General features: G+C 30.7%; 2 protein-coding genes across 2 annotated transcripts; both read right to left on the reverse strand.

The window, feature by feature from the left end:
• Nucleotides 1-512: 512 nt before the first annotated feature.
• LOC25494912 (ethylene-responsive transcription factor 3) lies at nt 513-1025 on the reverse strand. Its single transcript, XM_013598826.1, has one exon. It carries the CDS (start codon nt 1023-1025, stop codon nt 513-515), a length of 513 nt encoding a protein of 170 aa, XP_013454280.1.
• Nucleotides 1026-3412: 2387 nt separating this feature from the next.
• LOC11425583 (ethylene-responsive transcription factor 3) lies at nt 3413-3952 on the reverse strand. Its single transcript, XM_003616818.1, has one exon. It carries the CDS (start codon nt 3950-3952, stop codon nt 3413-3415), a length of 540 nt encoding a protein of 179 aa, XP_003616866.1.
• Between the last annotated feature and the right edge of the window lie 10353 nt (nt 3953-14305).

Below are 14305 nucleotides of genomic sequence, written 5' to 3' on the forward strand. Positions count from 1 at the left end.
CCCAACAACATTCATATCATATAATCATGATTTCACCAACAATCAACAACAACATCATTTTTCATCAATTTAAGTTAAAACTTCAAAATAAACATTTCAACATAATTTAACAATGAGATTTAAGTACCCACAACATGTTTCTAACATATTTCACATATTCAAAATCGTCACTTAACTAGGAGCACGAAAATCACATTTAAAATCATCAAAATCATAATTCACACAAAAGCAATTAATGACCCATAAGTAGAAAAATGAGATTATAGCTTATTTGATGAAATATTACTATTCCCGTTATCTCAAAGCAAAACTAATTACTATCATTTGTTATTAAAAAGAATATTATAAGAACAAGCTGAGATATATCTAAGAAGTATTGAAATTTGAATAGATAAAAAAAAGTCTTTTTATTGTAAAAATGAAAGTTTATTCCACAAGCATAATGAGTTTATGATCAGAGAAAAAATTCTTATCTTTTTCTTTATATTTGGGGACTTAATAAAATACAATCACTAGCTGGGAAGTGATAGGCGCAAGGTAGTGGCGCGAATCTCTTCATCATCATTGAAATTTGGTGGAGGAGGGAAATTGAGATCAATGTTTAAAGGCTTCCGAAATGAAGAAGTGATAACACAATCTTCTTCATCATCATCCACATCAACAGAAGAAGCATCAAAATCATTGTGACGATCTTCACCTACAATAGCAGGTATAGAAGTAGCAACAGGAACCCTAGAAACAACGGTTGAAGAAGAACCAACAGCAACCCTAGATGCTTCAACAACACTGTTCGCGGCATTGTAAGGTATTGGGAAGTTTGTTATGGCATTGTTCCCACGGTATGAAGTGGCTGTGGCATCATAAGCTTGAGCTGCTTGTTCAGCTGTATCAAAAGTGCCTAACCATACATATGGTTTTCTCCATGGGTCTCGAATTTTTGCACAATTACAACCATATTTTGTCTTCCTCACGCAGCGGTAACGAATTTCCTTCGTTGCACTTGGTTTTGCCTTCACTCGACACATCGTTGGCTTATACAAATAAACAAATGAAAAAAATAAATAATGTTATTTTTTTATTATATATAATTGAAAATGAATGATCGCTTATGAAAGAGGGAGATATAAATATCATTTCTCAACATACCTTCTCTGTCAACAAAAAGAATATCTGTTTATTTTTTTCTTTGCTTCTTTTGCTTTCTCTTATTTGATTTGATTTCTACGATATCGAATGTCACTTATATAGACGTTGATGTTCAGTTACCATATAGGAGGCGAAGGGTAAAATTGTTATTTAAAATTTATGATTTTATAAAATCATCTTTTAAAAAATATATAGTATTAATTAAGGAGAATTTCCATGGTACATGAACAATCAACGTGTTTTTGATACAATGAATCAATCTTAAATAAATTATTTTATCATAAAAAATATTTAGTATTTTTTAAATATAAACAAAGGGTCATCCCCGTGAGCTTAACTAACTCGATTGATAGGGATATTGCATATTATATGTAGGGGTCGGAGTTCGAACCCTAGACACTCCACTTCTCCACAAATTTAATTGTGTGAGCTCTAGCCACTAGGCTACTTGACAAAAATATATATATATATATATATATATATATATATATATATATATATATATATAAACAAAGGGTCAAATGTATATAGTTTTGTTTTGGACTAAATAAGTTTTAGTTATATTTGAAACCGATGCGAGTATCATTTCAAAAACTGTAATAATGGAATAATATTAAGTCAAATGTATTTAGAATAAATAAATTTCTTTTCATATATTTAAAGCAAAGTGGGTATCATTTCAAAAATTATAATAATTAATATCATTTATCAAAAGTATTTGCAAATAATAATATTTAAAAATTTCTATCCAAACAATAAAAAACTGACAGCACTCAAAACACTCTTATATTTTCAGAGTCTTAATAGTGCATGTATATATTGTTTCAAGTAATAGTATAAAAAGATCGGACCTACAAGAATTGAGGCAATGTATCTTTACGTAACTTTTCAATTCGTAAATTTGTTTGCGTAAAAATAAGATAAATCATTCAAAGTAACAACAATTAAAATAAAACTTTGTCAAAAAAACAATTAAAATAAAGGTTGAAAACAATAAAAGATGAGAAAGTAACAAGACACTTAAAAATCTCAAATTACAAAGCATGGCTATAAATTATCAATCACTTTATAAAATATTAGACTTAAAGGGCTCATTTATTTTAAAAATTTCGTTCATTTACTTGTAAAATTTGCATACATGTGTGTAATTTTTATTTGGAATAGTTTAGTATTTTTTTTTGGTTACAAAATAGTTTAGTATTTAATCGTGTAATTTTTTGATTGTGCGACTTTTAGCAAGTTATGATTCCTTCATCTTTCTTTTTGTTGTGGTGGCCGAGGTTTGAGCCCCGAACCTTGAATATATTATGCATTGTAGGGATCAATTAAGCTAAGCTCAGTTGTACATTCCTTCATCTTTCTGATATATCAACAACTGAGGCTCGTTTTGTCAAGGAAAATAAATGAGGCGTGATGATTTTCCATCCGAGAATCTGAAAATGTGAATAACCACTAAATCACTTATGGGTTAAATAAGTAAATAGTTCATCTAAATAGTGTAAAATATTCAAATTTTGAATACATATTTTTCTCTATTTTTTATTTACAATTTCATTAACATATAGTTTTAAACCCTATTATAAAATATGAAACAATCCAAAATAAAATTAAAATATATGAAAAATTACTAAAGTCGATTAAGTATGGTTATTTAAAAGTGAATTTTATATTCTAAATTATAAAATTAATAACAAAATAATTAAATTTAATTGTCATTGACATTTAGATTATAAAGAAAAGAATTTATATTTTTTAAATGGTGATTCAAAATTAATATAGTATAATAAAAATATTTATTTATATGTTAAAATAGTTTAAAGTGTAGTCCATATTTAATTATTAAGGGAGGGGGTTGTAATTCAATCATCTTATAGGGGAGGGGAATATTAATTTTATTTTTCAAGGGAGGGAAGTGTATATTTTAACATAAGAGGGGAGGGGAGTGTAATTCAAGCATCTTTAAGGGGAGGGGAGTGTAATTTACTCTATCATTTGCTATTAAAAATTGAATATAAGAACAAGCATGTATTGAAACTTGAATAGATAAAATTATAACCAAAAAAAAAAAAAGAAACTTGAATAGATAAAAAAAGTCATTTTGTTGCAAAAATTAAAGTTTATTCCACAAGCTTAATGAGTTTAGGATCACATTTAAAGTTCTTATTATTTTTTCTTTATATTTGGGGCCTTAACAAAATACAACCACTAGATTAAAAGATAAAGGATAGCTAATTCTCTTCAAGAACAAATGGAATGAGATTGGTCTTCATTGGCGGGGGGTAGCAGCGGGAAGTGAGAGGCACAAGGTAGTGGCGCGAATCTCTTCATCATCATTAAAATTTGGTGGAGGGGGGAAATTGAGATCAATGTTTAAAGGTTTCCGAGCTGAAGAAGAAATGATAACACAATCTTCATCTTCATCATCCGCAACAGAAGAAGAATCACATTTACTGTGACAACCTTCAGCAGCAACAAGAGGTCTAGGAGTAGCAGCAAGAACCCTAGAAACAATTGTTGAAGAACCAACAACAACCCTAGATGCTTCAGCAGTACTACTCATAGCAGTAGAAGCAATATTGTAAGGTATTGGGAAGTTTGTAATGGCATTGACCCCACGGAATGAAATAGCTGCTGCATCGTAAGCTCGGGCTGCTTGCTCTGCAGTATTGTAAGTGCCTAACCATTCACATTGTTTTTTCCAGGGGTTTCGAATTTCTGCACCATATTTGTGTTTTCGCTTCCTCACACCGCGGTAACGGATTTCCTTCCCAGCACTTTTCTCCAGTTCTGCTTTCACTCGATCCATCGTTAACTGATAAAAAAAAATGAAGAAAAAAAATAAGGTTAAGTTTATTTATATATATAATTGATGAAAATGAATGATATATAGCTTATGAAAACAGATATTTAATCTCGTTTCTTCACCATACCTTCTCTCTCAATAAAAAAATCAATTTGTTTTGTTTGATTTGATTTCTACGGTACTGAATGACACTTATATAGCTGTTGATGGTCACTTAGCATACATGAGGGGAGGAGTAAAATTGCAATTTAAAAATTTTGAATTCATTTGTTTAACATATTTGTCTATTTGCTTTTTCTTAAAAGAATAAGAGATTATTTTTTTTATATAATTATTTAAAAAAATATATTTTATTAATTAATGAGGATTTATATTGTAGATGAACAATTAATGTGTTTCGGTACAATGAATCAATCATAAATAAATTATAATTTCATAAAAAATATTTAGTATTTTTTTCATTTTAAGTATAAACAAAGAGTCAAATGTATATAGTTTAATTTTGGCCTAAATACATTTCATTTATATTTGAAACCGAAGTGATTATCATTTAAAAAATTCTAATAACTTAATATTATTAATTCAAATGTATTTAGAATAAGCTAAATGATATATGAACCACCATTTTTTACAACTCTTGTGACAACTTTCTCTCTCATACTCACATTATCTTTTTACTTTCTCTCTCTATTGCTTTGGTTTTTGTGTCACTACCTCATTTCTTTTGTAAAATTTTGGTTGTCACAAAAATTATCACATATATGGATGTTCAAATAACACAACTCTTAGAATAAATACATTTGGATGTTTTGTTATATTTAAAGTGGGTGTCGTTCATCTAAAAGAAAAAGTGGGTGTCAGTATCATTAATATTTAGTATTTTGTTCATTTTAAGTATAAACAAAGAGTCAAATGTATATAGTTTAATTTTGATCTAAATACATTTCATTTATATTTGAAACCGAAGTGATTATCATTTAAAAAATTGTAATAATTTAATATTATTAATTCAAATGTATTTAAAATAAATACATTTGATTTTTTTGTTATATTTAAAATGGGTGTCGTTCATCTAAAAAAAAAGTGGGTGTCAGTCAGTATCATTAAAAAATTATAATAATTAACTATCATTTATCAAAAGTCTCAGCGAATAACAATTAAAAATTTCTCCACTAAAAATATAAAAAAAAACATTTAAAAGTTTCATAGTTTTTTTTTTTTTTTTTGTGGTGGTCGATGTTCAAATCCTAAACCTTGCATATATTATGCATTATCAAAAATAACTGAGCTAAGCTCACGAGGATAAAAGTTTCATAATTTGATCTTACGGATAAGAGTTACGGTTGAATATTTGTAAAATTAAAATATTAGCATAATGCTTATGGACAGTCAATTGATGTTTTTTTAATAAAAGGATTTTAATTAAAGTAGTGAGTGACTTATATAATGGTCGATGTTTCATCTTAAAATAGAAGGGTAAGGGTAAAAGTAGTGTTTAAAATTTGTGTGATTTTAAACCCTAGAGCTCCTAAAGCAGCTCCATTTGTATTGTACTTAATCCACACATAATGAGGAGGGTGCCAAATCACTTCTAGAATAGCTTTAGGATGATTCACATTAACTCTAAAATTTTAAGGTTTAGAAAGTTTCTCATTGAACATGAAGAGACCGTTGAACTAAAATGAGTTTTGTACAATGCCTCTGAAATTTTGACAATAACAAAGTATTAAAGAGCAAATATACCAATATGTGCTCAAGTATACAGAATCACATAATTAAATTCATAGTATCAAATCAAGTTTTGATCCTGAAAGAATAAGATTCTCTGTGCATTTAAAAGCATTTGAATTTTGAAAAGAAGCTGAAGTTCTAAACAGACTATGGAGAAGTGTAACTTTTGAAGGACTCAAACCTGAAAACCTAGACTCTGAAGAATTGGAGCTTCTGAAGGACTCAGACTATGTAGGCCACATCGGCATCAGAAGACTTCAACCTGTTTTGTCATCTTATGAAGAAGTTACTATCAGATTCAGATAGTACAATTTTGTCCTCTTCTAGCCATATGTAGAAACAAATAAAGAACTTTAAGGACAATTGGAATGAAACAGATATGAAGAAACATTCCGACGTCTATGATCAAGCTTCTCAAGGACTCAAAGTAAGGCGTTGGCACCTCTCCAAGTTCTCTCGAATTTCGATGTATATAAGGAGCTGAAGACTTGAAGAAATTAACCAGACTCGGCATATTTAGAAAGTTTCTTTGCTCCGTCAAAATCTAAGCGCATTTACACTTAGAATTTCTTACAAACTTTACATCTTAGAATTTCTTAAGTCTTAAGAGTTCATTCTAAATTGTATTGTTTACACTTTTGATTGTATATCAAGTGTAAAACCCAAACAATCTTTTATTTGACTAAGTTAGATTGTAGAAGTCACTACGAGAGGAAATAATATAAATTGCTCTCTCTTTCCCTCTTAGTCTGTCCAAAAATTTATGATGCCCCCTTTGCCTAACAAACAAGCAGAGTTTTAAACAATATATGCATAATATCTCTTAAAACTACTCCATAGAGATGAAAAAATGTGATGAGAAAGTGGCTTCTTAGCTTTCGAAGCTCCATCCCTGAGTTCATTTGCCCAATCTTCTAATGAATTAATCATGTCCCCACAAAGCTTCAAATTAGAACATGTGTTAATGCTAGCTAGAGACCTGGTCCCAAACCCCCTAGATTTAAGCTTGCAAGTTTATTGCAAGGAATGACTTCCAAGGATCACTAATTGCACAAGCTGAACTCTACTTGCTATTAACAAAAGGAAATACTTCCAAGAGACAAGCTTCAACTTTACTCTATCCACCACTAGATGCAAATGTCAAGATTTAGGTTTCCCTTTAAATTTAGGGACACCCGATTAAATGAAGGGAAAAGTTGCTATTATAAAGCCAAGCATATGAGCTATCTGGGATAATCTAGACTATGATATATATCTCTATCATATATTGTTGATTTACCATTGATCACTTGTCCAGAGACTTTGACACAGGAAGTAAAAAGATTCCTACGAGCTTCAAAGATTTGAAGTTTTACCTTTGCAAAAAGGTATAACGTCATCTGCATATAATATGTGTGGCGACACTAAGACATTTCTAGTTCCTTTCAATAGATCCAACTTTCCATATAAGACTAAATTTGAGATTCCCATGCTAAGAACATCTTCATGCAAGGCAAAATAAGTGGGGTGAGGGAGGATCACCTTGTCACACCCCCTCTAGTACATGAAAAGAATCCTTGATTCTTACCATTGAGTGGAATATTCTATTGATCCAAGAGAAAAAAGTTGAGTTAACGCCAAAAGCTTGAAGAACATATATAATAAATCCTCAATATAAAGTATTAAATATTGTTTCTATATCAATTTCAAGAGCGAGATTTCCCCCAAAAGCTTTCTTGTGCCACAAGTTAACTACTTCTGAGATGAGGCAAATGCAGTCTTCCATGTATAAATCCTCATTAGTCCTTTAAGATCATGCTTTGCATTATATTGGCTAATCTATAAAAAAAAATTCTATCTTATAAAAGTATATTATATTTTTTTTTATCAAATAGTTTAATGGTTAGAATTCACCTTTTTCAAAGTGATGAGTGGGGGTGTCCAGGGTTCGAACCCCGATCCCTGCATATAACAATTCATGTCTCTGCCAACTGAGCTATGCTCACGGGAGGAAAAAGTATATTATATTTCTATCACCCTCCAAAAGCCATTTAACTTTGAGTAAATTACATTCCCCTCCCCTCAAAGATGCTTGAATTAAACTCTCATCCCCTCTTATGTTAAAATATACACTACCCTCCCTTGAAAAATAAAATTTACACTCCCCTCCCTTATAAGATGCTTGAATTACAACCCCTCACTTAATAATTAAATATGCACTACACTTTAATCTATTTTAACATAAAGAAATATTTTTATGATATATAATAATTTTTAACCATTATTAAAAAAAATTAATTCATTTCTTTACAATTTAAATGTCAATGATAATTAAAGTTAAATATTTTGATATTGATTTGATAATTTAGAGTATAAAATTAACTTTTAAATAATCATGCTTTATTGTCTTTAGTAATTTTTCACATATTTTGATTTTATTTTTGGTTGTTTCATGTTTCATAATAGAGTTTAAATAAGAGGGGAGGGGAGTGAAATTTTTTCTACTATGTTTTGAATAAGAGGGGAGGGGAGTGTATATTTTAACATAAGAGGGGAGGGGAGTGTAATTTACTTTTTAACTTTTGATTTCTCATCATGCCCGAATATTTATTCCATGTTTAGATAAACTTTAAAATTGTTGTTAATAACCTTCAGGATCGTTATTAATTATGTTGAGTGAATTAATAAATTTAAACACTTTATTATAATCATCGACCATTTACTGAGCGTGATTAATCAAATTTTCTAAGGTCTTGACCATTAAACTATTATCAAATTTTGATGTCAAATTTGTCTCAAAATATAAGATCTATCTTTTTTTCTTCTCTTCTTTGTGGAATACATGACTCTGGTCAAAATAGGGAGATGAAAGCATTAAAGCAAAAAATATTGCCATAGTTTATCAGATTTTACTAGTTATGTTTGTGAATCTAGGGGGAATGAATACATTCTTTTGGCATCTTATAATTAGTAAGTAGTAATGAGCGTTTCTGAATATAATTTATTATAAGATTTATTTATTCAAAAAATTTTAAAATAAATCACAGCCAAGTTTTTTTTAATGAAAATCGTTAATTGTTAAAATTAAAAATAATATCTGATTTTATTTTAATTGTGCTAAATAGCATTAGTTGCTGAAATATACTTTAAATCACACTTTATAAGTTTAAAATAACATCTTTGACCGTTCTTTTGACTTGACCAGTGAGAATAATAAATGCATATAACCTCGTAATTTATGTCTTACCGTAAGTCTTGACCTATATGTATCATGCTCGTATCCTCCAATTTTTGCAACACAACTTTTCTTTCACCATTATACTATCATGTTTTCTTTCGCGTTTCTTTTCTCACCATGGGAAACTTGGTCCTTGCACCATGAATTTTATGCTAGGGTTTTTGTCTTGATGGTGAATTTTCCCAAAAACACCATTCTTGCTTTTCTCCCCCCACACCCAAACCCACTCCCCCTCATTACCATCGTCCAACCTCTCAAACCCAGAAAAATCTATGAGAACTTCCACCAATAACCTCATCAACATCACCACTCTCCACCTTATCATTCTCTTCTAAATACTTCAAAACACACTCCATTACAAACTCATACTCTTTCAACCTCCTTTCAACAATCAAACTCTTTTCTTCCTCGAAAATGATCCCAAACCCCCCAAAGGATTTATTTTTGTAATTGTATTTTTTACATTGAATTTTAAGAGCAGGTATAAATCAATTAACCCGTAACTTAAACCCAAAATTAATCAATATACTCAAAACAAAATAAGTAGGCATGGTCATTACATGCGACCACATCGGTTAATCATGTTTTGGAAAATAACAACCTCACATTGGTTACATGAAACCACCACAAACTCATAATCAACATAAATGGTCATGATCGTTTTTGGATCCTGTAGATGTTGAATGTATTAGGCTGATGGAAGAGTCTTTTTGACTGAATCCAGTTGCCGCAAATTGTAGTGCTCATTTTAGAGATGGATCACAACTTAAATTTTGATTTATTTCAGCATGTATCTTACCATTTATAATAAGATTTGATATAAGATTTGAAAAATATATTTGGTCATTTATGATGTTTCGAATCTGGATTTACAATTTAGTTTTTCAATGAACCTTTTAGATTTGTTTTGAACTTTGGAGCAGTCACTTTTGTGGACATTATCATGGAAAACGACTCATCTAAAAATATGATAATATAATATAATCAACTTTTGTTTATGTTATTGAAAAAATATGAAGCCTTTTATTATTGCTACTCTTGAGTCTCGAATGACTATTATTTGCCGTGTATAGAAATTGGATAAAAGTTAATTAAATATAATTAGGAAACACACTACTTTAAGCTCAGTCAAGTTATGAAAAGGTCCTAAACTCGATGGTTTAGTGGTTGCTGAATAATTCATGTCTAAATACTTCAACATTCTTGTTATCATTGTTCATGAAATCTCTTCCAAATGCTTCATTCTCTCTTAGCAATGTAGGGTTTATATTTTCATTTAAAAACATAGGTTGAATCAAATTATCTCATAGACTATATTATTTAAGTGTCCACAACTTAGTCATATGTTTGTGGAATAATAATAATTCATATCATCGAGTCTCTGGCTTCAATTAAATCATATGTTTGGTTGAGACCAAAAATTGTATGTTTTGAGTACCAAACATGTTGTTCGTGGTATTCCAATTTATATTTGAGATATCGATACCGTCATAATAATCTATTTGATATTCAGCAAATAAAATTTGATGCAATTGGTAAGGAGTTGACTCATCCGCAAGTAGGGACGGATTCAGACTTTAGGTACATGTGGAGCTAAAAATTTTAAAGAAACAATAATGCAAACTATATTAAAAGTAAGAAATAATATTGTTTGATACAATAAATTACAATTAAAATCGTCTTATATCCATTTGTTGAAAATGAGCTAAAATGACATCATTGCTAATTGTTAAAAGAACATCTCTTTCTATATATAAGTTACAAGACGGTCATTTAGCCACCGATCACCCATTTTGTTACATATGTTACTCTTCACAACTTTCATATCTGAAAAAACACGTTCAACACTTGCAGTTGTTACCGACAAGAGCAAAGTCAACTTCAAAAGTTTATAAACCATATCAAATGTGTTGCACTTATATGTTTTCATAATTTTTGCACAAAGATCTGAAAGCCCTTTCAACTTAGCAAACTTTGGGTCAGATCGAACATTTGTAACATAATTCTTAAGTTGAGTGCGTAACGCCACTTTCAACACATCTATAAAATCATTTGGATAAAACCCAGTCATCCTCAATAACTTGTTTACATCAAAAGCTGCAAATAACTTTGCAGGAATCAAGCATCAAACACAATGTAAAAGTTCAATATTCTGCCGCTGCGTTTTATCTATTATAAAAAAAGAAAGAAAAAAAATATGAAAATGCATGTGGAGCTATAGCTCCACATTGCCCCAACCATAATTTTGAAAACCGGACCGGCCGGTCGAACCGGTCCGACCGTGAAAGAATAGTTTAATAAACATTTTTTTTACAATATTTTTTTTGAAAGAATAGTTTTATTTTACTATATTTATTTGAATATGTATTACTCTCTTCGTCCATATATTTAAACACCCATTTGATTTTATTTTTGTCCTTAAATGTAAACTTTTTTTAAATTACAACACTCATTAATTATTTTAGTTTCTAAAGTGACCGAGTCACCGATTCAATCCGAGTTAATCCGGTTAAATAACTATATAAATTTAATCTAAGGACCGAGTTATCTAACCGAGTCATCCGAGTGATTCCGATTCAGTCATGCGGTTCGACCAATGACTCAGTGGTTCGACCATTGACCCATTGACCCAGTACTCCCGCCGAATCGATGACCGAGCCGAGTTTTAAAACTATGGCCCCAACATGGATCCGCCTCTGTCCGCAAGGTCATGAGTTCAACTCTTTCTATAAATTTGAGGATCTCTTTAGTGGGTGATATGTTAGCCCACAAAGTTCTACACTGATCCTAATGAACCATTTAAGCCCAACTCACCTATACTTTTCTGCATAAAAAAATAAACTATTAATATTTATATGACAAATAAAAATGTATTGTTTTTGGAGAATCTCTATATCTTATTTAATTTTTAAAATAAAATTTTCTAACTTATTGATTTCTAAAGAGGAGTGGATATTATGATATTGATGCCCCTTTGGAAGCGAGGTCAATATTCAAAGCGTAAATTTTTATTTTTGCAACAAATCTTTTTGAATTAATCAATGAGTTTCATAAAATAACCTATCATTCATCAGAGTCTGAATTCAGTTCATGAGTTTGATGATTTTTTATATTAAGTTTTATTTAACATAAAAAAAAATCTATAAAGTAATAGAATACGCTTGAGGGTAGAATGGGAATAATATCGTCTAATATATTCCACCTCATTCTACTACTCCCTCACCACTCTCGAGACATACACCAACAATGTCTCTCTGCAAAACAAAGAAAGAGACACACAACAGCCTCATGCTCCGCTTGAACTAGAGAGAAACCAACATCATCATCATCTTCTTTAAGTTTGGTGAGTCTTGTCTTAGATTTCTACTTTTGATGTGAGAACATCTTCTAAAATTAGAACTATGTGCTTGCATGTGTTTGTTCTGGAGTTGGTAGCTTACATGCATATGCACTAATGAAATTATGCATTTATTCTCTAAAGATCAATGCATGCATGTAAGATCCCTTCAGAAAAAATCAATGCATGTAAGAATCAGTTTTATGCATGTAATTAATTCCACCTAACATTTCTTGAAATCATCTCCCTCAAGTTTGGTGAGTCTTGTCTTAGATTTTTTTTTATGTGAGAACATCTTCTCAAATTAGAGCTATGTGCTTGCATGTGCTTGTTGTGGACTTGATAGCTTTATATGCATGTGTACTAATTAAATTATTCATTTATTCTTTAAAGATCAAAGAATGCATGTAAGAATAAGTTTATGCATGTAGTTTCCACCAAACATTTTACTTGTTTTTGAGTAAGAAAGATGAATAGATGGGGTTTATTTGTTATTCAGGAGAAGGATTTGCTTGTTTTTATCTATGAAATTGAGGTTTTCATGTGTTTGTAAAATTTGGTTTGGAAGTAGTTAGATGAAATGGGCCATTGTGATTTATGAGTTAAGAAACATGCTTTATGCATAATATATTAGCAGATTGTAACAAGTCACAACACATTTTGTGTGACAAAATGCCTACTTGTTTGTCAAATTTGTTTTCTTTACTTTATTGCTACCTTTTTTCTTTACTTTCTATTATAATCTATGTTATTAAATGAGTATTGTTTGTAACTTACTAAGCCATACCATGAAAGAACTTTCTTTACTTTCTCATTCCAGATTCATAGATCTAGCATCCTTTTGGTTCTATCTAGTCCGTATTTAATACAATTGATCATAAATATCGATAGCAATATTCTTAAATATGATCTATGGGTTAAATGTTGACACGGCGTTATAGGTGATTTTATTTAAAACCATCTTCGAATAAGTAGTTCCTTTGTGTTGTATTACCAAAAAAATATGGAAAATAAATCATGAGAAATAATAGTGGTAATTATTTTGTATCGTCAAGCACTTGGATGTGGCTTTTGACATTTCCTTTGCAGTTTTCCGATGAGTGGGAATTATGTTGGTAATCCCTCCTGACTTGTTCTCTCAAATTGCTATTCTAATTCACACTTTAATTTTAATGGCAAGAAAGCTAGAAGTGGTTTGCAACTTATTTGGCACGCAACTATTTGATTGATAAGGAAAGTTAGGAATGATGGCGTATCATGTTGTGGATAAATTCAAGGTTTTGTCATGGCCATGGTTTTTAGGTAGAATGGCCAGGGGTTCGTGTTTACTTTTATGTGGGAGGTAATGTATTTTACATGCGAGATCTCAATTCGGTGGCTGTGATATGATCGATTTTCTACATTCGGTTCGGGGTTTTTTAGTGTCTACTGGTGTGGTTTGCATTGTAATTATGTAGGGGTCTGTTGTGTTTTTCCCTGGTGGTGTGCTCTCTATTTGCATTAACTTGTACCAAAGATTGAATGTTTTAATAAAATTTGCTGTTAAAAAAAATGAATCATGAGGAATATATCAGTTGTAAGAAGTATGCTTTCAATTCAAAGTCGTCTTTATTTTTTGTGTAGCCTTTTAATTCCTTATTAGTGGAATGCCTACGTATCATGGAAATGGTTGGAATTTATGTGTTGGACAATGGACATTAATGTCTTTTGCTTTGTACTTCTAACTTGGCTTACAATTTGTTTTTTCAGGGCGAACAACCATTATTTGTGAAAGATGTCTCGGAAAGAGCTCCATGTGTATCACGGAAAAAATAGGAGAATGGATGATCCTATAAGGAACTCTCCACAGGAAACTCCAACCAATTATTTTCAGGCCACACCCCTCAAGCGTCATCGACCGGAGATTTCAAGTACATCAACTGCGCCTCCTTTGCAATATTCTAGAAGGAGTCTGTCTAGTTCTTTTGGAGGTGTGGGCATGGATGATATGTGGACATCATTTTTTACTGAGATCAGTGGGAGAGGTGATGACGATTTTCCACTTGCAGACCTTATTGACAAGCACTTCGGT

The sequence above is a fragment of the Medicago truncatula genome, chromosome 5 (assembly GCF_003473485.1).
Source record: "Medicago truncatula cultivar Jemalong A17 chromosome 5, MtrunA17r5.0-ANR, whole genome shotgun sequence".
NCBI lineage: Eukaryota > Viridiplantae > Streptophyta > Magnoliopsida > Fabales > Fabaceae > Medicago > Medicago truncatula.

Bases quoted from the DNA above. Each gene is read 5' to 3' on its own strand.
- LOC25494912 (XM_013598826.1), bottom strand. From the start codon at position 1,025: ATGTGTCGAGTGAAGGCAAAACCAAGTGCAACGAAGGAAATTCGTTAC.
- LOC11425583 (XM_003616818.1), bottom strand. From the start codon at position 3,952: ATGGATCGAGTGAAAGCAGAACTGGAGAAAAGTGCTGGGAAGGAAATC.